The sequence below is a fragment of the Lontra canadensis genome, unplaced genomic scaffold, assembly GCF_010015895.1.
Source record: "Lontra canadensis isolate GAN:19392208 unplaced genomic scaffold, GSC_riverotter_1.0 scaffold32, whole genome shotgun sequence".
Classification (NCBI taxonomy): domain Eukaryota; kingdom Metazoa; phylum Chordata; class Mammalia; order Carnivora; family Mustelidae; genus Lontra; species Lontra canadensis.
The window spans coordinates 6,694,394-6,717,508 of NW_022631026.1; the positions used below are offsets into that span (position 1 = coordinate 6,694,394).

General features: G+C 40.3%; 1 protein-coding gene across 2 annotated transcripts in view; it reads left to right on the forward strand.

Moving 5' to 3' along the window:
• TAF1B (TATA-box binding protein associated factor, RNA polymerase I subunit B) overlaps positions 1 to 23,115 on the forward strand; it is a 73,546-nt gene that overhangs the window by 21,089 nt on the left and 29,342 nt on the right. For both annotated transcript variants that reach the window (XM_032866827.1, XM_032866826.1), the window contains exons 7-8: positions 1,634 to 1,790; positions 8,164 to 8,263. In XM_032866827.1, coding sequence (XP_032722718.1) covers positions 1,634 to 1,790; positions 8,164 to 8,263 — 257 coding nt within the window. The remainder of the gene's footprint in view (positions 1 to 1,633; positions 1,791 to 8,163; positions 8,264 to 23,115) is intronic.

Below are 23,115 nucleotides of genomic sequence, written 5' to 3' on the forward strand. Positions count from 1 at the left end.
ACTGGCAAATTCTGCTGACCCTGGCTTCAAAATATGTCCAGATTCCAACCACTTCTCACCACCTGCACTGCCACCACTCCAGTCCAAGTGCTTGTCTTCACTGTCCTAGATGATAGTGTCCTGTGTCCACTCTTGCCCTCCTATAGCTCCATTCTTCCTACAGCAACCAGAGAGAGCTTTTTAAAAATACAAATGAAATCAGGTTGTTCCTCTGTTTAAAACTCTCCAGAAACTTCTTACAGTATCTAGAATAAAATCCAAAGTACAGAACATGACCTACAAAGTCCTGTGTAATATGGTTTCTTTCTCGCTTTTACTTATTTTTATTTATTTTTGAGAGAGAGAGGGACAGAGGGAGAGAGAGAATCTTAAGCAGACTCCATACCCAGCGCAGAGCCCCACATGGGGCTTGATCTCACAACCCTGAGATCATGACCTGAGCTGAAATCAGGAGTCAGATGCTTAACCAACTCAGCCACCCAGGCACCCTCTTACTCTCTTTCTTACATCATTTTCTACCACTTTCTCTTTACCCCTGATGCTCTCACCACACTGGCTTTCTTGCTGTTCTTCCCCCCCCCCGCCGAAGATTTTAGTTATTCAGAGAGTGTGTGAGTGGGGGCAGGGACAGAAGGAGAGGGAGAGAGAATGTCAAGCAGACTCCACGCTGAGCTCGCAGCCTAATGCAGGCTGGATCCCTTGACCCTGAGACCATGACCTGAGCTGAAACCCAAGAGATGCTCAGATGCTCCACTGACTGAGCCACCCAGGCGCTGCCCACCCCCCTCCCCCGATCCCCGCTCTCACTGTTCCTTTAAGTTCACTCCTGCTGATGGACTCGGTGTTCTTCCTGAGACTCTCAGGAGTTATTCTGAGTTCAGTCAGGTCTCCGCTTAGATGCTGTCTTCCCCAAGAGGCTTCACTGAGCTCCCATATAAAGTCGCACCTGTCTCTTCTCTTCCCATCACTTTGTGTGCCCCTACATGGGTATTTTTCTGTGTGGCCCTTACCACTGTCTGTCAGTTGTGATTTTTTTTTTCTATTTAGTGACCGTCTCCCATTACTAGAATGTAAGTTGGAAGGGATGTGAGACACTTCCCTGTCATTTCCCCAGACCTAGAATGGTGGCACAACAATGAGATGAGTGAGTGTTGAGTGAATGAACGAGGGCAAGTTATGTCCTATGGTTAGGGTGCTTGGAGGATGGGAGTGGGAGGAGGTGCTGCCCTAGTCAGTGTTTCGGAGAGCCTCTCCCACCTTCAGAGGGACATGTGGGGTAGGGCCTGCATCAAAGCAGTTACATACTTTTGTTTTGCTTTGTAATTGTTTATTCTTGTATTTATTTGAAAAATTGTTCCTATTCACTCTAAAAAATTCAAGCAGGTCACATCCCTCTTTAGAATCTCTGGCCACTCCTCTCCTGTAAAGAACCAGGGATTACCTTTTTTGTTGATTTCCTCTAAGCCATCATTGCTGTTTGTTGCCAAATTGTTCTTTTAAAGATTGTATCAATTATAACTTGATTTTAAGATATTGAAAATGCTTCCTTGGATTCTTTTTGTCGTTTTCCTTCTTTTGTTGTCCAAACAGTTACTTACACTTAAAAAAAAAAAATCTCTCTTTATCCGCTAAGAAACAGCATCCATCTGTTCTGGCTCTCTCGATGGAGTCGAATATTCTCTACGAAAGGAGAAGGGAATCGTGAAGATGACAGTGCCAAGGACACTTGCTTTTTGCTATCTGTCTTTACTGTGGCAGAGAGAGACAATTACTCTTTCGGATCTTTTGAGGTAAGCTCGACCTCTTGTATAATGATGTCTTTGCTGATTATCTGTGTGAACCAGGGGACAACCTTTGGATATCTTGAATTTTACAAGGCGTAAATTGAGGGAGAGACAGCAAAGATTGGGTAGCCTGAGTTCTAGTTCTGAAATGTAATCTTCTGGCCGGTAACTCATCTCCTTGGTTTCCTTATTCATGTAGTGAAATAATGGTATTTACCTTACACAGGATGTTGGAAGATTAATTATCTCCTGTGAGATAATTATTGTGAGTCTAAAGACAAAAAGTGACACTTACGTAGCTTAGTGGTAGTATTAAGTATTTTGCATTTCTAAGAGAAGATGAACAGATGAGCTTCCTGTTGGCAAATGGTCATTAGTAGCTCCACAGCATCTTGCGCTGGTGTCGGTAAGAGCTACAGTGTAAGTTCTCTGTGTTTATAAGATAAACTGAGAACAAAAGTATTAGAAACCTGTTAGTGAATGGTCAGTATTTACTTTTTTTCAAGATAATTTACAGTGTTTTATAGTTAATTAGTTAATTAAGGCATCATGTATAAGACTTTCTCATTAAATAGAAGATATGCTGAAATCATTAGTGGGTTCATATTTACCTTGCTTTATATGTATTCTAAACAATAACATTTGTGTTTACTCAGTGCATACAGTGATTTTTACAAGCACAGATTTGGAACCAGACTCCTGGGTTTGAATCCCAGCTGTGCCACTTACATGTGACCTTGAGTAAATTATTTAATTTCTCTCTGCCTCTGTTTCATCCTTGGTGAAATGGGGCTGATAATAACATCTACCTCACAGAGTTGTAACTACTTCCAGTAATTATTGCTGCACAAAAAGCACTCAGGACAGTGCCTAGCACATAATAAGAAATCAGTGCTAGCTATTATTTTGTTTTCTTCCTCATCATCATCATCAGTACTAGGCTCTTTGATTAAATAAAATAACCTCCAGTAAATGATGATAGTGCCTTTGAATTTGGCCACATCAACCAACAAACAAGGCTTTTCTCAGAGGTGATTAATTCTGCATGCAGATAGTCCATGATTCAGTGAATTTTACTGTTAAGTTAAAAACCTCACCTTGCTCTATATGCCTTCATCGGGTGACCTCATCTTCTTCCAAGGCTTTAATTACCATCTATATGATGATGACAACGCCCAGATTTATATCTACAGCCCAGACTTGTCTAGTGAGGGTCAGACCCACATATTCATACCCATATATTCACAGTCAGTGCCTGTTGGACACTACTTAGGTGTCTTCATGGTATCTCAAAATCAGAATGATGAAAAGAAGTTCATCTTTCATCTTTCTCCTCAGTCCAGCTCATTCTCCAATGTTCTTTTTTTTCTTTTTCCTTGTAAATATCCCACACTCCATTTCTTCCTATCCAGAAACTTAAGATTCATCCTTCACTCTTTCCTCTCCCCAGAGCTGCAGTCAGTCATTACATCCTGGCAATTATCCTTCCCAAACAACCCTTGAAACCATTTTTTCTCCCCATTCCCTCCATATCTTCACCTGGATTACTTAGCAACCTCCCAAGGGGGCCCTGTGTCCCACCGTCTTGTGCCTCACCTGTGCCTCTTCCTTTCCATAGCCCAGGGGTCTTACAGAAACAACAATCAAATCATGTCACTTGAACTGGGTAGAGGGGCAGTCCAGCTACTCAGGGCAATCTCTAAGGGAGTAACGGGGCTCCTAGACACCTAGCAAGATGGACAAAACTATATCCACCCATAATTCTGCTTAGGGAGAATATTAGCTGTGGTCGGAAGGTTAGAGGTAATAAGATCCTACACATTTGTCTCTCTCCCTCTCTCTTACTGTTCCCCCTCCTCCTTCTTTCCTCCCCTGCCTTTAAGGAGAATTCTGAAGTGCCTTCAGAGAGATTGGATCTAATTAGCTGGAGGGCTTTTATTTTGCTCTGTGGGACATACACATTTGGGAACTGAGCCTAAGTGCTTGGAGCAACAGGAAAGGGACCGTTCCCACCGCTCCTCTTTCTCTGTGTTTCTCAGAGAAGGAGCTCTAAGTCACAGCTTCTCAAAGTGTGGCTCCCCGACCACCTGCAGCAGCATCCCCTAGGCATTACAAGTATGTAAATTCTAACCAGATTCTAACCCATTCTAATCCAAATCAGAAACTCTGGGGGAAGGGCCTGGTAACTCTGTTTTAATAAGCCATCCAGGGGATTCTTACAGATGCTGACATTTGAGAACTACCGCCAAACGGAGAAAAAGTATTTAAAAAACAGTGATGGGAAGGAAATACATCATTAGTCTAGCCCCAGTACCCCTATACCTTATACTCATCCTGAATGTCATTCCCCAGTTTAAATCCTTTAGCAGCATCCATAGTCCTTAGTAGAAATTCACAATTCTTGGGGCGCCTGGGTGGCTCAGTGGGTTAAACCTCTGCCTTCAGCTCGGGTCATGATCTCAGGGTCTTAGGATCGAGCCCCACATCGGGCTCTCTGCTCAGCGCTGAGCCTGCTTCCCCCTCTCTCTGCCTGCCTCTCTGCCTACTTGTGATCTCTCTCTCTTTCTGTCAAATGAATAAAAATAAAATCTTTATAAAAAAAAATTCACAATTCTTAAAGTAGCCTTTAACTGACCCTGTCTACGGTGCCTGGGTGGCTCAGTTGCTTGAGCATCCAGCTCTTGATTTTGGCTCATGTCATGATCTGAGTCATGGGATCGAGCCCTATGTCAGGTCTGTGCTTAGTGGGGAGTCTGCTTGGGATTCTCTCTCTCCCTCTGCCCTTCCTCCTGTTCAATCACTGTTTATCTCTCTCTCCCTCAAATATATTTTTTAAAGATTTTATTTATTTGAGAGAGAGAGCACAATCAGTGGAGAGGCAGAGGAAAAGGGAGAAGCAGACTCCCTGCTGAGCAGAGAGCCCCATGCAGGGCTTGGTGCCGGGACCCGGGATCATGACCAGAGCTAAAGGCAGACGCTTCACCGACTGAGCCACCCAGGCAGGCATCCCCTCAGATAAATAAATCTTTAAAAGAATAAAAATAAAGAACCTTGCCTACCTAGTGATAATAATAATAAATAAAAATAGTCAAAGCGTACTCGTTCCACAAATATTTACTGAGTACCGACTAGATGCAGGCATTGTTCTAGAGTCTAGACCCTCGAATCACAGTGGTGTACCGTAGAGAACAGGTTCCTGCTCTCGTGAAGTTCAAGACTAAAGGAGGAGATAGACAAGCATATAAATAAATAATGATGAAACAGTGGAGTGCTATGCAGAAGACTGAAATCAGATGGTGGCTGCTGCTTTAGACTGGTCATGAGGGAAGGGCTCACTGAGAAGCACTATGAGTGGAAGTAGCAGGTGGATATCCGCAGTGCTAGCCCCAAGTAGAGGGAGGTTGCTAGTGGCAAGCCCTCAAGCAAGAGCAAGGTCTGTGGAATCAAGGAGCAGAGGAGGCTCGTGCGACAGGAGTAAGAATTTGAAGGGGCAGTCCGAGGGGCAGTGGGAGGATGAGGACAGAGGGATAATAAGCGAGGACCAGGGACAGGTCTTTGTGAGCCAGACTAGGCATTTGGATTTTTTTTAAATTGAGGTATAATTCATATACAGTAAAATTCACGCTTTTAAATGTGCAATTCAGTGGTTTTCAGGACATTTACAAGGTTGAGCAACCATCACCTCTATTTCCAGAGCATGAGCATCACTTTAGAAGGCAACCCCTTAAGTACTCATTAGGAATTTGGCTTTTGAGTGTGATAATAAGCCCCTGGAAGATTTTAGCAGGGGAGACCTTCTCTGACCATTCAGGCAGCTAGGAGGAAAATGGATTCTAGGGAGGCAGGGCTGAAAGCAGAGAGACCCAGGTGGTCTTTTGCTATACTTCTGGCAAGAGATAGCGGTTTGGAGTAGGATGGTAGCAGTTGAAATGGAACAAGGTGAGGGGGCGCTGGATATGTTTTGCCCATGGACACGACCTAATTCCAGTGCAGAGCTTCTTCATTTATCTGTGATAAAGAATCAATTAGTTAAATTTCCAATCTACCGCAGATTGAAACCTTTGAAAAGTACAACAAATTATAAATAGAGACTGTTTTCAGGTGACAGGGCCAGGAAGGGCATATGGGATGCTTTTAGTCTCTGGCAGTTCCTCTGTCAGCTTCCTGGATTGATTGAGAGACTTATCTGATAATACTTAAGAAAATGAAATTGATTATTCGGAGCTTTGATTCAGTAGCTGTTTTTTGAAAAAGTATATTTTTCTAAAAGGAAATTTTTAAGAAACTGATCGAACTTGAAAAGAAATTGCGAGCAGCACTATTATAAATGGTGAAAATTGTTAAAACCCCAGCTGGCCAAGACTTCTCTGTGTAGCTGTCTCTGCTTCCCCTTGTCAGGTTTGTCATTCCTCCCCCTGCTCCCACAGCACTGTGCGTGTGCCTCTGTGGGGCACTGTGGCACTGTCTTTACTGAGGCATCCACTGAGGCTATCTGCCTGTCCCACTAGGGCCGTGGTGGGGGCTTTTCATGTTTTATTGACTCTCAGCTAACCCTCACACAGGGCTGGCATATGTGTATTATCACATGGGGGCAATGACTATGTAAATTACGAATATATTAACATCATGGAACACTACATAGTTATAAAATAATAAGCACGTAATACATCCTGTATATGAAATAATATTAAACCAAGACTATAGTTCTAAAATAATATGAATACTGATTACTACGCACACATACTTTTAAGTAAATTAAAGAAATGAATGAAAACCTACTTGAGGATGGTTTTCCCTGTAGCACTGTTCTAAAGAAGCCTGCTTTATCGTTAAACTTCATAAAACACCATTTTTACATAATATTTAATTCTCAACTTGCAGAAGATGAAAAAATTAAATTATATTTTTAATTTGAAGTAAAGTTGAATCAATATTGTTCATTCACACACAGAAAGCTAGAAGCTAGATGTCAGTTTAGCTGTAACAACAACAAAGATTTCAGTGTAAAACATTTGTATACTAACTTATTCCTGTCTTTATCTTATTTTTTTTAACTATTCTCATATTTTTAAAATGTAGTAGATGGGGTACCTGGGTGGCTCAGTTGGTTGTGTCTGCCTTCGGTTCAGGTCATGATCCCAGGGTCCTGGGATTGAGCACCATATCGGGCTCTCTGCTCAGTGAGGAGCCTGCTTCTCCCTCTCCCTCTGCTCCTTCCCCCACTTGTGCACTCTCTCTCTCTCTCTGCCAAATAAATCAATAAATAAAATCTTACAAAAAAATGTAATAGATACGTATATATGGCCTAGGTTGCAGTACCCCCATTCCTCATTCTGTGTTCTTCCCTACTTTGTTTTTCTCCTTACCATCTTTACCTACTTAACATACTATAGATTTCATTCATTTGTTTTGTTTGTCATCTCTATTCATGAGAACATAAAACTCCTTGGGAGCAAGATTGTTTTCCTATTTTGTTCATTGCTGTATGCCCACAGCCTCAAATAGTGCTGGGTTTTAGTACTCGATAAATTTCTGTTGACTTAATGCATGAATTGTAAATAAATATGTATGTGTATTTATTTATATATATGTGCTGTTTTTTCCAAACTCAATCATTTACTCAAAATATTTGATCAGCTGCTGTGTACTGGACTTTGGGATGGAGTGGTAAGCAAATGGGCAAGGTCCCTTTCCTGGATTACCTCTAGGGGCAAGCATCTGTTGTGCACTGTCATAGGGACTGAGGATAGGCGGGTAGACAAGGTTGGTTTTCTAACAAGGAAAATGGACCTAGGAAGGTCTCCTTGAGAGAGTGATTTAGAAGACGAGTGGGTGCTCATCACGTGAAGGGTGGTAGGGATAGAAGGAGGCCGTGTCTGCAAGCCTGGTGGTGAATTGACAAGTAAGATATATACTTCATAGGGGCGCCTGGGTGGCTCAGTGGGTTAAAGCCTCTGCCTTCGGCTCAGGTCATGATCCCGAGGTCCTGGGATCGAGCCCCGCATCGGGCTCTCTGCTCGGCGGAGAGCCTGCTTCCACCTCTCTCTCTCTGCCTGCCTCTCTGCCTAGTTGTGATCTCTGTAAGTCAAATAAATAAATAAAATCTTTAAAAAAAAAAAAGACATATACTTCATAGAAATATTTCATCTAGTTAGTCAGAAACTTCAAGATATCATTAGACAGTTGGCTAAATGTTATCTCCACACATGGGTGCAGAGACTAACTAATCTTTTCAGATTTATCCTCCCTAAAAACATGTGGGAGACGCAGCGGGCTCAACTGGTTCTCACCTCATCTGTGAAACGCATCTCAGCTCTTTTGTCCTGCTTTGCTGAATCAGTACGTATCTCTTACTGACACTTTCTTTTTGAAAATACAGATTTGTTGAAGAGGGCCACATTCCTTATATAAATGCTTTTCAGCATTTCCCAGAAGAGATGAAATTATATGGGCGCGACAAAGGAATTTTTGCTATAGAGGCAAGTTATTTTCTTTTTTACTTTGTAGTCACTAATGAGACATAAAAATAGTATGGTGATTTGTATTCTTTTCCTGACTTACTCTTTGGTGTTGGGAGTTTTAAAAAATGGCACCTAGTTTTTGTTCTGCCCATATGTAGAACATTAGTCATAATTTAATGAGGAGCAGGATTGTTATTTTTTAATTTCCACATGTGGTTTCTCCTAATCCTTTAGGTTGTCCTGAACACACAGCTACGGTGTGAGGTGTGTGTACTGTCAATAGCTGTTTGGTTGACACTGAACTTCAGAAGTTTTCTATAGAGACTTTTAGGTAGTTTCACATTTTTAAAAAACGTTTTTTGTTATTTGCATACTATATTGCTTTTGAGAAAAGAGAAGAAAGTTATTCTCTTGTTTCAAAAGGTGCTATTTTAAGTCCTTCGCTTCTTGGTCTTTTTCTAGATCTGTTTTCAGATGTCTCCAACGGAAGGACTTCTGCCCTTTAATTACGAGTCTTTATCACTATGTGTAGTGCTCAAAGATTATCTTCTCTTTGTTCTTCATCAGAAGGTTTTCAGTATACTAAATATTAACATTAAATATTACCCTGTTTGCCCACTTAAGGAATTATTTTTATAGGCCCTCCTAACCTTCACAGCTTTACATTGTTTGTGGTTTAATTCAAGAGACGTTTGTGATTCTTACCAAACCCCTGCTTAAGTGTGGTTCACTGTTATCCCAGTTGTACGTCTGAGTAGACACCTCGGGAAGACAGAATAAATGCCAAAGCCATACTGTTAGTGATCCCAGACTTGGAACTGTAGTACCTGCAGCCTTTTACTCATTATATCGTCTTTGGCTCTGTGTGCCTGCCACTCCGCCTCCTTTTTACACTTGTTCCTCTAAACACTTAAGTAGGTGCTGTGAAAATATAATCACATGAAGTGCTATTTTTGAAGCATTTGAGCCAGAAGTGATGGATGATTGGAAATGCAGATAAACAAGCGCACAACATTCCAGAACATTTTACGTCTGCATTGAATTTAGAGTACTGGCCACTACGAGTGATTCGTAGGTAACGTTAGATTTTTAAACCAGAAACGGCTTTACTTTCTGAACCTCTTGTGCAGGAGCAGTTCGTGGGGATTGAGAGAGAGGAAGCAAGTTTGGGGCTGGGTCCCCAGGGCTGCTTCCGCATTATCACCATTTATTCCACAGCCAGGAGATGGCGGGACAGCTCCTCGCGTGCATGTGGTGGCGCCTGTCCACGGCAGCCCAGGGAGGCAGGTATGGCTGCCGAAGAAATAGTAACAGCGGTGATGCTTATTCTGTACTAGGCCCTCTTTTACATATTTTATAAACTCTTTTATTATTTATATCAACCCTATGAAGTGTGTATTATTATTATTCTTTAAGATTTTATTTATTTGAGAGAGACAGATAGTTACAGCAATAGCAAGAGAGCACAAGCAGGGGGAGAGGTATGGGAGGTGGAGAAGCAGACTTCCTGCTGAGCAGAGAGCTTGACATGGGGCTGGATCCCAGGACCCTGAGATTATGACCTGAGCCGAAGGCAAACGCCTAACCGACTGAGCCACCCAGGTGCCCCCATATTATTATTATTACTATTATTATTATTATTATGCTTGTTCTACAGATGAGGAAACTGAGACGCAGAGAGATTAGGTAACTTGCCTGGTCCCCTCACTCTGAGCATAGTCCAGCATGGCCAAGGCAGCCTTAGTTTGGAGGGAGACAAAAAAAAGTGGGACCATACCGAGCGTTGAGGGTAGGGTGAGGGGTGGGGCAGGGAGGGCAGGGAGGGCAGGGAGAGCAGGGCCAGGAAGTGGAAGTAGGTTATGGAGGTAATAAAGAAGCTCCGGATTGGGGGGTGGGGGTGGGGCGGCACCTGGGTGGCCCGGTCGGCTAAGCTTCTGACTCTCAGTCTTAGCTCTTGATCTCAGGGTTGTGAGTTCGAGCCCCTCACTGGGCTCCGGACTGGTTACCAAAACCAAGAGGTGGGCCTGTGGAAGAGACGGCAGCCAGAACCGAAGGCCGGAGATAGAGGATCCAGCTGGAGGATGGCCTAGGCTGGAAGTGACAGTGTGGGTGCACGTGTCCTGGTGTGAAGCACAGGCTATGTAGCTGGAATGGCCTTCCTGAACGATGGGTCTTCATAATAATTTTCTTAGCTGGGGCAGAATTGTGATCATTTCTTTTTAATTTTAATTTTTAAAAATTTTAGGGGCACCTGGATGGCTTGGTCATTAAGTGTCCGCCTTCAGCTCAGGTCACGGTCCCAGGGTCCTGGGATCAAGCCCCGAGTCGGGCTCCCTGCTCGGCGAGGAGCCTGCTTCTCCCTCTCCTGCTCCCCCTGCTTGTGTTGCCTCTCACTGTGTCTCTTTCTGTCAAATAAATAAAATCTTCAAAAAAAAAGAATCTCCCAACCCCACTGCAGTTGATGTACGACGTTCCGTCAGTTGCAGGCGCACAGCAGAGGGGTTTAGCTCGGCTGCGTTTCGCTGCACTCAGCACAGGCGTAGCTTCCATCTGTCGCCGTACAACACTACTACAGTGTCACCGACTGTAGTTCGTGTGTTGTACTTCTCGCTCTGGTGACATCCTCATTCCGTAACTGGAGGGTTGCGATAATTTATTTGAAGGACCAGGGACACAGAGGACACGCTGTGTTTCCAGTCAGCACTCCAGTCCCCAGCTAATTTTTTCGGAGATGTGGCAGGATAACTGAACAACAGTCACCTCCGGAAGGCGCTTACCAGGCACACGGTGCCCCTGCCGCCTCCGGAGCCCTGCCTGCCTCTAGGAAAAGAAAAGCACAGGTTTTAGAGGTTGATTAGTTTTTCATCTTTTTAAATAGCATGACGTGTTCAGTGAGACACGTCTGGATTTCCTGGGCATGCCTTGGGCAGTACTGATGCTACCCCAAGACTGTCACATAGAAGGTAGTTTTTGGTTTTTGGTTTTTTTGGTAATTGATTTGAAAATCTGTATAATTCACTAACTAATAATTTCAGTTTTAGCTGCTAAAAAATTGTTCATGGGCTAGATATTTAGTTCAGGAGTTCTTGGTGCGTGTCTTTACACTTCAGTGTTTCTGGAGGGACCAGTGGAACTCAGTTACCATTTTTGCATTAATCTCTCCAGTGGAGTCTTGGCTAACAAAAATTTCTCTCCTTCTTCTCTTCCCCTCACTTATTCTCCCCTGCCCTTCTTTCCCTCCCTTCCTGTCCCACCCTTCCTTCTCTTCTCCCTTAGCCTCCAGTCCAGTCTGTATCTTACATTCTAATGACTAGGCTTTAGCCTGATTTCTCAGAACCATTTACCACTCAAGTTACATTGATCATTTTTGCTAGGTTTAGGTAATTCTTACTTTTTGGTGCCTAAAATTACTTACTTGTTTTTAACTCCCTGGCCAAATGATAAGCTTTTCAGGAATAAACACCCAGAAACTTTTATATGGAATCATGAAATATTAAAGCTGGAGGGAAATTTAAACATCACTTAGTCCACGTTTCTTCATTTTCTAGTAAGGGAACAGGTCTAAGGAAGAACGTGATTTGGGAATAGGTAAACCTCTACTTACTTCGGTAGTTTTTGTGAGGATTATTTGAGGTAATATCTTCAAAATGTTGGTATCATAGACATTGAAATGGGCATTCTTTCCAGGCCCCAGGGTGCAAAAGCTTTTCCTCTAAGGAAAAAATTAAGAGTTATCCTCAAGCTGCTCAGAGGAAAAAAATGTATCATTTTTGGAAATTAAAATTTTCATTTTAAAGTTCTGTTATAAACAAAACAAAAAAACCTTTGAATGTGCCCATTGCTGCAAGTTTGCTTCAAGGAGGTGCCAGGAAGTTCATGGATATGACTCTCGCTTTTCATTACAGTGTTTTATAATTTTAGTTACCATAAATTCAGCTTCTTGCAAAGGATCTTGCTTCCTCTGCTAACTTTATATTCTTGGGAGTCGTAGCTAACCAGTAATTTCCTTTTAAATTAAGAAATTTGGTTTCACTTTATACTCAAATAGACACTCAAATCTCACTCTATAAAAATAGTTATTTTAAAAAATATATACCTTGTCCTTTTAGATAGTAGTAGATCCCATGATTGCCAAATGTTGAAATGACTGCAGGAGCGACGTATAATGCGCAGAACCACGGGGCTGCTGTGGGGCTCGCCAGTGTGGCTTACGTTTCCCAGAAGCGTAGCTGAAGCCTTTAGCTGAGGTTGGCTTTGCCCTCCTGTGGGCGGCGTGGGAGGGAGTGGCTGCCTTTATAGCCATGTTTATTTCTGGTGCTGTTTCAGTCTTGCAGCCTGAAATACTATCTTCTCACTATGGTATCAAATCTAGACTCTTCTCTGCCCCTTCTAAATTTTTGTAATTTGAGACTTAAATTTTATAAATTAAGAAACAAGATTAGTTATTTTATATTTACTTGCGTGTTTCATTTTTGCTCTGAAATCATTCAGATATTAATTTTTACTCATCCTATCAGTTACCAAGACAGGTGGATTTTAACCGCTTCTTCTTTCACGTTCTGTCAGTTTTTGCTTCAGGTATTTTGGAGCTCAGGTGCATAATAATTAGGATATTTTGTCTTCTTGATGAATTGACTCTTCTCACTATGTAATGTCCTTTTCTTCCCCCCCAGAATATTTGTTTTCATATCTACCTTGTCCAATGTTAATTTAAAAAGAATGTTTGTCTAACATACCTTTTGGAACTATTTTGTTTTTAACCTATCTGTGTCTTTATATTTAAAATGGCTTCCTGGTAGTCAGTTTGTAGTTATCTTGATTTTTTTAATTTATGCAGTCTGATATTCTCTGCCTTAGAATTATATGTCTGACCATCGACATTGAATGTGATTATAGATATGATTGTCCTGCTCTTATTTGTTCCATCTAGTATTTATTCTTTCTTCTTTTCCCACCTTCTTCTGAATCGACTTTTTTTTAATGGTTCTATTTTATCTCCATTGTTGATATATTAACTACACCTGTGGAGTTTTGTGTGCGTGAGATTGCTCTAGAATTTAGAACATTCATCTTTAACTTACCACAGTCTGCCTCAAGTACTAGTATACCAGTACATGTATAAAGTAGGACCTTTTCAACAATATATTTTAATTTCCCAGCTCCCATCTTCTAGTGCCAGACATTTTACTTTTTTTTTTTACAATTTATACATTTTATATTTGAGAGAGAAAGAGAGAGAACTTGAGGGGGGAGAGGCAGAGGGAAATGGAGAGAGAGAATCCCAAGCAGACTCCCCACTGAGCATGGCACAGACTCCAGGCTCAGTCTCATAACCCTGAGACCATAACCTGAGCCAAAATCAAGAGTGGGACGCTTAACTGACTGAGCCACCCAGGTGCCTCTCGGACATTTTACTTTTATCTGTTATAATTTTCACAATGCATTAAATTATTTTTGCTTAAAAAATCATTTATCTTTTTAAGAAATTAAAATGGGCAAAATGATTTTATATTTACCTACGTATTTGCTATTTCTGGCATTCTTCTTGCCTAAAAAAGTCCTTTAATATTTTCTTACAGTATAGATCTGTTGGCAGTGAATTCTTTTTTGGCGTTTCTTGGTCTAAAAAAGTCTTTATTTGCCCTCATTTTTTTAAAAGATTTTTTATTTATTTGAGAGAGCGAGAGTGTGAGCATGAGCTGGGGAGAGGGGCAGAGGGAGTGGGTAAAGCAGACTCCCCACTAAATAGGGGGCTGGATGTGGGGCTTGATTGCAGGACCTCAGGATCATGACCTGACTTAACCTACTTAACTTATTGAGCCACCCAGGCACCCCTTGCCCTCATTTTTGAAAAGACATTTTCACTAGTACAGAATTCTGGGTCTGTACTTAATTTCTTTCAGTACTTTAAAGATGTTTCATTTTCTGCAGGCCTGCCTGGTTTCTTTCTTTCTTCCCCCCGACCCCGGCCCCTGAGCTTTATTGAAGTATAATGGGCAAAATGGTAAGATATTTTAAGTGTACATCATGGTGGTTTGCGCTGTGTGTGGCTCATGAAGGGATTCCCCCATCTAGTTTACTAACACATCCATCACCTCACACAGTTGTCTTTTTGTGTGTGTATGAAGTCATTTAAATTCTACCTCCCCAGCAAATTTCAATTGTATAATATGGTGTTATCTTCTGTAATCACCATGTTTTACATTGGATCCTCAGACCTTAGTCATCTTATAGCTGAAAGTTTGTAACCTTTTACTGACCTCTCCCTGTTCCCCCAACCCCCAGTCCCCCGGCAACCTCTTTTCTACTCATGGTTTCTGTGAGTTCAGTGGTGTTTTTGTTTTTTAAGATTTGACGTATAATTGATACCATGAAGTATTTATCTTTCTCTAGATTATCCAACTTGGCTTAATGTTTTCAAGGTCCATCCATGTTGTCACAAATGGCAGGATTTCCTTCTTTCTTGCAGCTGAATAATGTTGCATTTAGTGTGTGTGTGTGTGTGTGTGTGTGTGTGTGTGATGCGTTCTCTATACAATCATCTGTGTTTGGACGCTTAGGTTATTTCTTTATCTTAGCTGTTATGAATAATGCTGCAATGAACATGGAAGTACAGGTATCTTTTTGAGATCCTGTTTTCGTTTCCTTCGGATGTATATCCATAAATGGGATTAATGGATCATATGGTAATTATATTTTTAATTTTTTTAGGAACCTCCATACTGTTTTTAATAATGGCTGCACCAAATTACATTCCCACTAACAGTGCACAAGGGTTCTCTCTTCCTCCACAATCTAACTAACACTTGTTATCTTGTTTTTTTGATGGTAACCATTCTAACGGGTGTGTGGTGACATCTCATTGTAGTTTTAATTTGTATTTCCCTGATGATCTATGATACTGAGCGTCTGTTCATGTACATGGTGTTCATTGGTATGTCTTCTTTGGAAAAATGTCTACTCAGTTCCTCTGCTCCTTTTAAAATTAGATTATTTATGCTAAATTAGATTATTTATGCTAGATTATTTAAGCTTGTGAGTTCTTTATATTTTTTGGATAAATCAGATACAGGATTTGCAAATATGTTTTCCCATTCCATAGGTTGCCTTTTCATTTTGTTGGTGGTCATCTTTGCTATGTAGAAGCTTCTTAGTTTGATCTAGTCCTACTTGTTTATCTTTGCTCTTGTTGTCTTCACTTTTGGTGTCAAATCCAAAAACGCAGTGCCAAGATTGATGTCAAAGAACATACCCCCTATGTTTTCTTCTGGGAGTTTTGTGGTTTCAGGTCTTAAATTTAAGTCCTTATTCCATTTTGAGTTGATTTTTGTGCATGGTGTTAAATAGTGGTCCAATTTCACACTTTTGCCTGTGGCTGTTCAGTTTTCCCATCACCATTTGTTGAAGACACTATCCTTTCCCCATGTATACTCTTGGCTCCTTTGTTGTAAATTACTTCACCATTTATGCATGGATTTATTTCTGGGCTCTCTATTCTGTTCGCTTGATCTATAGGCCAATACCATACTGTTTTGATTACTCTAGCTTTGTTATGTAGCTTGAAATCAGAAAGTGTGATGCCCTCAGCTTTGTTCTTTCTCAAGATTGTTTTTGCGAGAGCGCCTTGGTGGCTCAGTGGGATAAGCCTCTGCCTTCGGCTCAGGTCATGATCTGAGGGTCCTGGGATTGAGCCCCGCATTGGGCTCTCTGCTCAGCAGGGAGCCTGCTTCCTCGCTCTCTCTGCCTGCCTCTCTGCCTACTTGTGATCTCTGTCTGTCAAATAAATAAATAAAATCTTAAGAAAAAAAAGATTGTTTTTGCCTATTTGGGGTCTTGTGTGATTCCACACAAATTTTAGGGATTCTATTTCTGTGAAGAATGCTGTTGCAGTTTTGATAGGAATTGCATTGAATCTGTAGATTACTTTCGATAATATGGACCTTTTAACAATAGTAATCCTCTGATCCACATGCACAGAATACCTTTCCATTTAGTTGTGCCTTCAGTTTGTTTCATCAGTGTCTTATAGTTTTCAGTGTACAGATCTTTTTTTACCTTCTTGGTTAAATTTATCCCTAAGTATTTTGTTCTTTCTTTTTTTTTTCTTTTTTTAAAAGATTTTATTTATTTATTAGAGAGGGAGAGAGAGAGAGAGGGAGCACCAGTGGGGAGGAAAGGGTGACAGGCTCCCTGTGGAGCAGGACCCTGGGATCACAGTCTGAGCTGAAGGCAGACACTTAACCAACTGAGCCACCCAGGTGCCCCTTATTCTTCTTGATGCTTTTGTAAAGGGACTGTTTTCCTAATATCTCTTTCTGGTAGTTTTCTGTTAGTGTATAGAAACACAACTGATTTTCATATATTGATTTTGTATCCTGCAATTTACTGAATTTCTTTACTAGTTCCTACAGTTTTTTGGTAGTCTTTAGGGTTTTCTATATGTAATATCATGCCATCTGCAAATAGAGACAGTTTTACTTCTTTCTTTCTGATTTGATGCATTTTATTTGTTTTTGCTGCCTAATTGTTCTAGCTAGGACTTCTAGTACTCTCTGGAATAAAAGTGGCGAGAGTAGGCTTCCTTGTCTTGTTCCTGATCTTAGAGGAAAAGTTTTTAGCTTTTCATCATTGAGTATGCTGTTAGCTGTGAGCTTGTCCGATATAGGCCTGCCTGATTTCTGATTCTTATCTCTTCTATTCTGTCAGTCTTATCTCTTCTATGCTCCATGTAATGTGTCTTTTTTCCTCCAGCTGCTTTTAAAAGTTTTCTTTTTATCACTGTTTTTCATCAGTTGGATTGCGATGTGCCTTGGCATGGTTTTCTTTATGTTTCTTCTGCTTGGGGTTCATTGACCTCAGATCTGTGACTGTATATAGTTTTCATCAGATTTGGAAATTTTTCATTCATTATTTCTTTAAATATTTTTTCTGTCCTCCCCTTGAATTTTTGGGGGAATACCAGTTATGTGTTAAACGATTTGATAATGCTCACAGCTCACTAAGGATTTGGGGTTTTTTGGATTTGTTTGTTTGTTTTTTAAAGATTTTATTTGAGAGAGAGATCGCAAGTAGGCAGAGAGGCAGGCAGAGAGAGGGAAGCAGGCTCCCTGCTGAGCCGAGAGCCCGATGCAGGGCTCTATCTCAGGACCCTGAAACCATGACCTGAGCCAAAGGCAGAGACTTAACCCACTGAGCCACCCAGGTGCCCCTTTTGTTTGTTTTTTATATCTTCTTTCTCAGTGTGTTTTGTTTTGGACAGTTTCTATAGTCATGTCTTCAGTTTCACTGATTTTTACTTTTTGAGTGTCTAATCTGCTATTAAATTTGGTAAGTGTGTTTCTTATTTCAGGTCCTATGCTTTTCATTTCTAGAAGTTTCATTTTAGTTTTATTTTCTCCATTTCTCTCATTATGTTTGTTTCCTTGTACATCCTTGAGCATATTGACCATATTTATAACATGTTTTAAGGGTCTTGTCTGCTCTATTCTGTTCTCTCTGTTACTGCTGGGTATGTTTCTGTTGATCGCTTTATCTCTTGATTATGTTTTGGATTTTCCTGCGTCTCTTCATATCTGGTAATTTTTTATTGGATGCAGATGTTGTGAATTTTATGTTGTTGAATACTGGATTTTTGTTCTGGTATAATTAGGTAATATGGAGAACATTTTGATCCTGTAGAAGCTTGTGTTTAAGCTTTTTCATTGCTGGTCCAGGGCCTTTATTCTGGAACTAACTTATCCTTGCTGCTATGGCATGTTCCCTCAGAAGGCTCCATCCAGTGCCCCCAGCGTTACGCAATCTTTCCACTGCAGCTGGTGCCTTGTCTGAGCTCTGGGAATTGTTTAGATTCATTAGGAAAGAATCCAGTGATATTTTTTTCCTTGGCCTTAGGTTTTTCCTCATACAGCATGAATCAGTACTCAGCTAAAGACCTGAGAGGACCTCTTTGCAGATCTCCAGAGTTCTCTCTGTGTATGGTTTTATCCTTGCGGTACTCTGCCTGCAAACTGGAGCCACCTCAGCTTTTAGGAGCTCCAATCTCTGTCTCCTCAACTCAGCAAAACCACAGGGCTCCACTTCAGTCCCTGGCTCTCTGCACTGCACCTTGGAAACTGCCTCCAGGCAGTAAACTGGGCCATTTATTTCTCTTCTTTCAGGGATTCTAGTCCTATACTTCCTGTTGTCCATTGCCTGAAACTGTTATTTCATGGATTTTTCCACTTCTGTGTTTATGTGGGAAGTCAGTTTCCATCGTATTTAATCCTTGATGGGCAGAAATGGAAGCATGCCAAATACTAATTTTTAGACATTTAGAAGTAGACTCAGTATTCAGATGTTTTTTTAGGGATATGTTACCTTAAAAAATTCTTTCTTGAATGCCTAAAGTATCTCACTGCTCATTCATTCTTGGATTTAAAAAAAAAAAATTACAATCTCTATTAATGAATGTTATCACTAATCTGATCTTTAAAATTTTCCCCTGGCTGGACCATACTATTGGAAGGTCATGGTTATAGACTTTTGTTTACACAAAATACTTGCCCTAGTGATAATATCTTTTGTTGACTATTTTAAGTTAATCTTGAGTGAGGGGACAGGTGTAAGATAGGGGAGTGATTTCTTCTAGAGATTTTGGTAGAAAGTATAAACATAAAAATAATATGAGATTATGTCTTGGTGACAATAACCATTGCACCTTTTGCCTTTTCTGCTTATATCTTGAAGAGTATCTTTTTGAAATAAACTTTTCATTTTGGAATAATTTTAGATTTACAGAGAAGTGAAGTTACAAAAATAAAAATAGTACAAAGGACACCGTATATCCTTAACCCAGGTCAACTGCTGTTAACATTTTATCCCATTTGTTTTATCATTTGTGCTGTTCTCACTGTCAGTCTATTGGTCTATCTGCGCAATTCTATTTCTGAATCATTGAGTGTAAGTTACATCAATCATTTCCCATTACCCCTAAATATTTTAGTGTGTATTTTCTAAGAATAGAGATATTCTCTTATATGACTACAATTTAGTTAACTTTTCATTTTTCTAAGAACTGAACTATACGATATGCCACAGTTTAGTTAACTTGTTCTTTATTGATGGAGTTTTGTACTTGGTGATAAAAGGCTAAAGAAGGCAGCTAGGTAATGAAAAAAAAAAACAAAGCAAACAGAACTAGAAACCATCTAAATGTCTGTCAGCAGGAAAACAGATAAAATGGGACAGTCAGATATATTAGATATATTAGCTGATATATTAAACAGCTATATATATATATATCTAATAAATATCTGATATATATCTGATAAATATATCAGATATATTAGCTGATATATTAAACAGCTACAGCCACCAGCAACATGAATGAATCTAAAAGACATTCTATTGCGTGTAAAAAGCAAGATTCACAACACTGCACACAGTGTGATGCATTTGTATTCGGTTCAAAAGGAAGGTAAACTATTTATTTAGGTATGTTTATGCATATGATAGTGTTAAAAAGTAAGTTTGTGATGAGCAAAATTCAGGATACTAGTTCTACCTCTGGAGGGAGGAGGGGCAGGGGAGGGTAGGGAAGGGTACCAGTAGATGCTGTGTTGTTGCCCACATTCTGGTTCTCAGTCAGGTAGTAGATTCATGGGTGTTTGCTTTATTATCACGTGTCAAGATTACAAGTATGTTACATGTATTGTTTGCATTTTTCAAGATTTTAAGGGCAATTAGTGGATGTTGTCCGATTGAAACTTCTAAAATGGAAGTAGAAGGCAGTATGTGGTGTGAGGGTTTGTCTATGTCCTGCATCCCCAGCTACTCTTTGAACCGTATTTAATGCTTCTATTTTTTTTATCCTTAAGACCTAATATAATTCTGTAAACATGGTAAGGATTCAGTCTGTGTTTATTGGTTAAATGATTTGAAAGAGCTAAAAAACAGTAAGTTTAAATAATTCATTTTCAGGAGATTCCAAATTGATCTATTGGGGGGTTTTTTCCACCTAAGTGTAGGAAACTTTCAGATGTATTTATTACATAAAATATGAAGAGGCCATTAAATAGTGCCATTTGATAGAAAAAATAAAAATTCTACTAATATTTTAACAATAAGCATATAAGGGATGTAACTTCTATACATAAGCAAGGACATTGGAAATATGAGTTGTGGGGTGGTGTATCACTATCACTCATGAAAACCAGTGCGTGAAATAAATAATCTCCTTGGTTAATTTGTACTGTTCACCAATATACTAAAACCAATAATGAATTACCCTGGTCAGAAAATACATGTATGAGGCTACATTGAGGATACTTCTTTTGGGAATCTCATACTTCATATTTGCTGTGTGAAACTGGTGATTTCATGTGGATTGTCTGTGACTTAGTTTGATCCTTGGCCAGTACCCCCAGAGCCAGGCATGCTCAGCCCAGGTCTCCCTTCATCTCTACTTCCCAGGAGAAGAGAGATGGGACCTAGGTTTTACATTAGCCAAAAGAAAACTGGGTAATGACAAAGGTCAGTCTGTGGCAAAAATAGTTACACAACCCTCCCAGCATCAAATAGAAACTACTTGAGGATCATCTGCTTTTCTGGATAATAGCTTTTAATCTTCGTTAGTACAGGTATGTGAAATTTGAACATTAGGTGTGCTACAATCAAGAGAGTATTGGAGAACAGACAAATCTTAAGAAGGGGGACTCCAGTAGGTTTTTCCCAGCTCTCATCCTGGGCTCAAAACAAATTGTGATTCCCCATTTGGTTGGCAAGTCCTCATTTGTTATCAGTTCATAAATTAGTGTTTGTTCATAAGGTTTGTCTTTGTACAAGTTGACAGCATATTTCTAAAATAGTCTCATCCCCAGGACCAAGACCATATTTCACATAAGGTGTTCACCACAGACTTCCAGACTAAACTTTGAATATAGAAGTATTTTACGTTGCTACGTGGTAGATTACAGCCATTAGGATAATTCCAGCAGACTAAAAATGCAAAGTGAACTGTTTTGTGAATCATGATAATGTGGAAATCATTTATCCTTCCTCCATAGGCAGTATATTATATGCTTTGTCATTACTTCTGACATTACTTTTATTTCTTGTTAATTTTCCATTGTCATGAGAAGTCTTGCTCTAAGTCTGGACCAACAGGTGCATGTAGCATTAGCTTTTTCTCAGCTGAATCTTTGCTTCAAAACAATCATAAGAATAAGTAAGGGTGAGGCACTGTACTTTTTTTTTTTTTTTAATAGCTAAGCAGGAAGTTCACCTCTGACAGGGTATTGTAATCAGGTTTATCACCAGAGCCTGCTGTTGTGTAACAGAAACTCTAGCTTGTCCTTACCTGTCTCAAGGCATTGCTTCATGAAGGAAAATAAACTCGCCGGAATATTTGTGAAATTCAATGAAATGCTTTCCCAAGCCCTTCGTTTTTAATGCATGCTACAAGAATTTATTATAGCTTTGTGGTCTTTTAAAAAACATACTAACTTTGTGATTTCTTACGATTGTAATTAAATGAATCTGTCTCACTCCAGAAGCCCCATGTATCATATTTGCTCTACCTTTTACACATCTTTGGCTATGTCTAGTGATAGTTCACATTCCATCTCTCCTGTCCCCTCCTTTTTTCAAGAAAAGGGGGGAAGGTCTGGGATGTCTTCAAATGACTGTTTATTTAATTGACAGGCAGCTTTTCTTCATTGTACGCTTTGCCTTTGCTCACAAAAGTGCATTCACTGTTCCACAGTATGTTGAAACTTTTCAATGGAAATGCCTTTTTGTTAACAAAGGAAGCATTTTCTTCCCTCCTTCCATGTCTTTGCTTTCTCCAGTAAGTCTTGGCTTCTTCAGCAGCTGTACCTCCAGCAGAAACGACAAAAGGTGCAATTGTTCTAGGAGATGGCGGTGCAGATAATGCTGGTGGAGTGTTTTGTGTGTGGGCTGCTGGGGACGGTCTTTCTGCTGTGTTTGGTTTTGTTTTGCTTTTGTTATTCTAGAAAGTTGAGCACACCTTAAAAACAAGCCACCACTTCCAAAAAGAGCTTTAAAGACCCTTAAACCTTTATCCTGGGTGACCTCCTTTTTTCTCCGTAAATTGTTCTGTTAGTGTTTAAGTGGGTCCCTCTGTTCCAATGACAACAAATCTGACAGAACGCACTTAAACCCGAATGGAACACGGAATACAGGGTATTGGTGTGATTTGTTTTCTTTTTCCAAGCGAACCATGAACACTCAAGTCTTCGTGCCTTTACCCTCCCTGCAGAACAGAGCTCAGAAGAGGAGGTTGAGCTTGAGTGCGAGTTAAGTTTTAGTGTTTCTCACCATCTCCCTTTTCCGAGTTAATGATTCCATCTCCTGGTGGACAGGCTCTTCGTCTTACTTACTGACTTAATTTAAAGATAACTCCTCCTCCTTTTTTCTCCCTCTGCCTCTTCTGCTGCTTTATTTATGACTTTTGTTTCTGGAGTATGGTGCTGATTCAAAGCATCATTTACTTCTAGCAAAAAAATCTTGCCATCCGTCTGGTGGAATAAGCTAAAAATGTTGTTTCTTTCAGGGACCATCTTTATGGTCGCAGATCGCAGCTCAAACCAAAGCTGGGCCTGGACATGCTTGTGTCCCTGTCATAGATACTGCTCAGTCTGCTGGGGACTTACATGTATCTTTTCAGTATTGATTTTCTTTCTGTTTGGATGTGTTAAACCCACAGAGCAGTTTCTACATGGAGAATATGTCACATACGTGCTATTCTGCTGTGCTCGGTGACAGTGTTTCTAAATCCTCTCTAGAGGAAGGCATTTCGTCATCCCTCACTAGATTCAGCAAGAAGGGATAAGGAGGAGACTGGAAATTCGTTTGGAACTGCATCTCCAGTC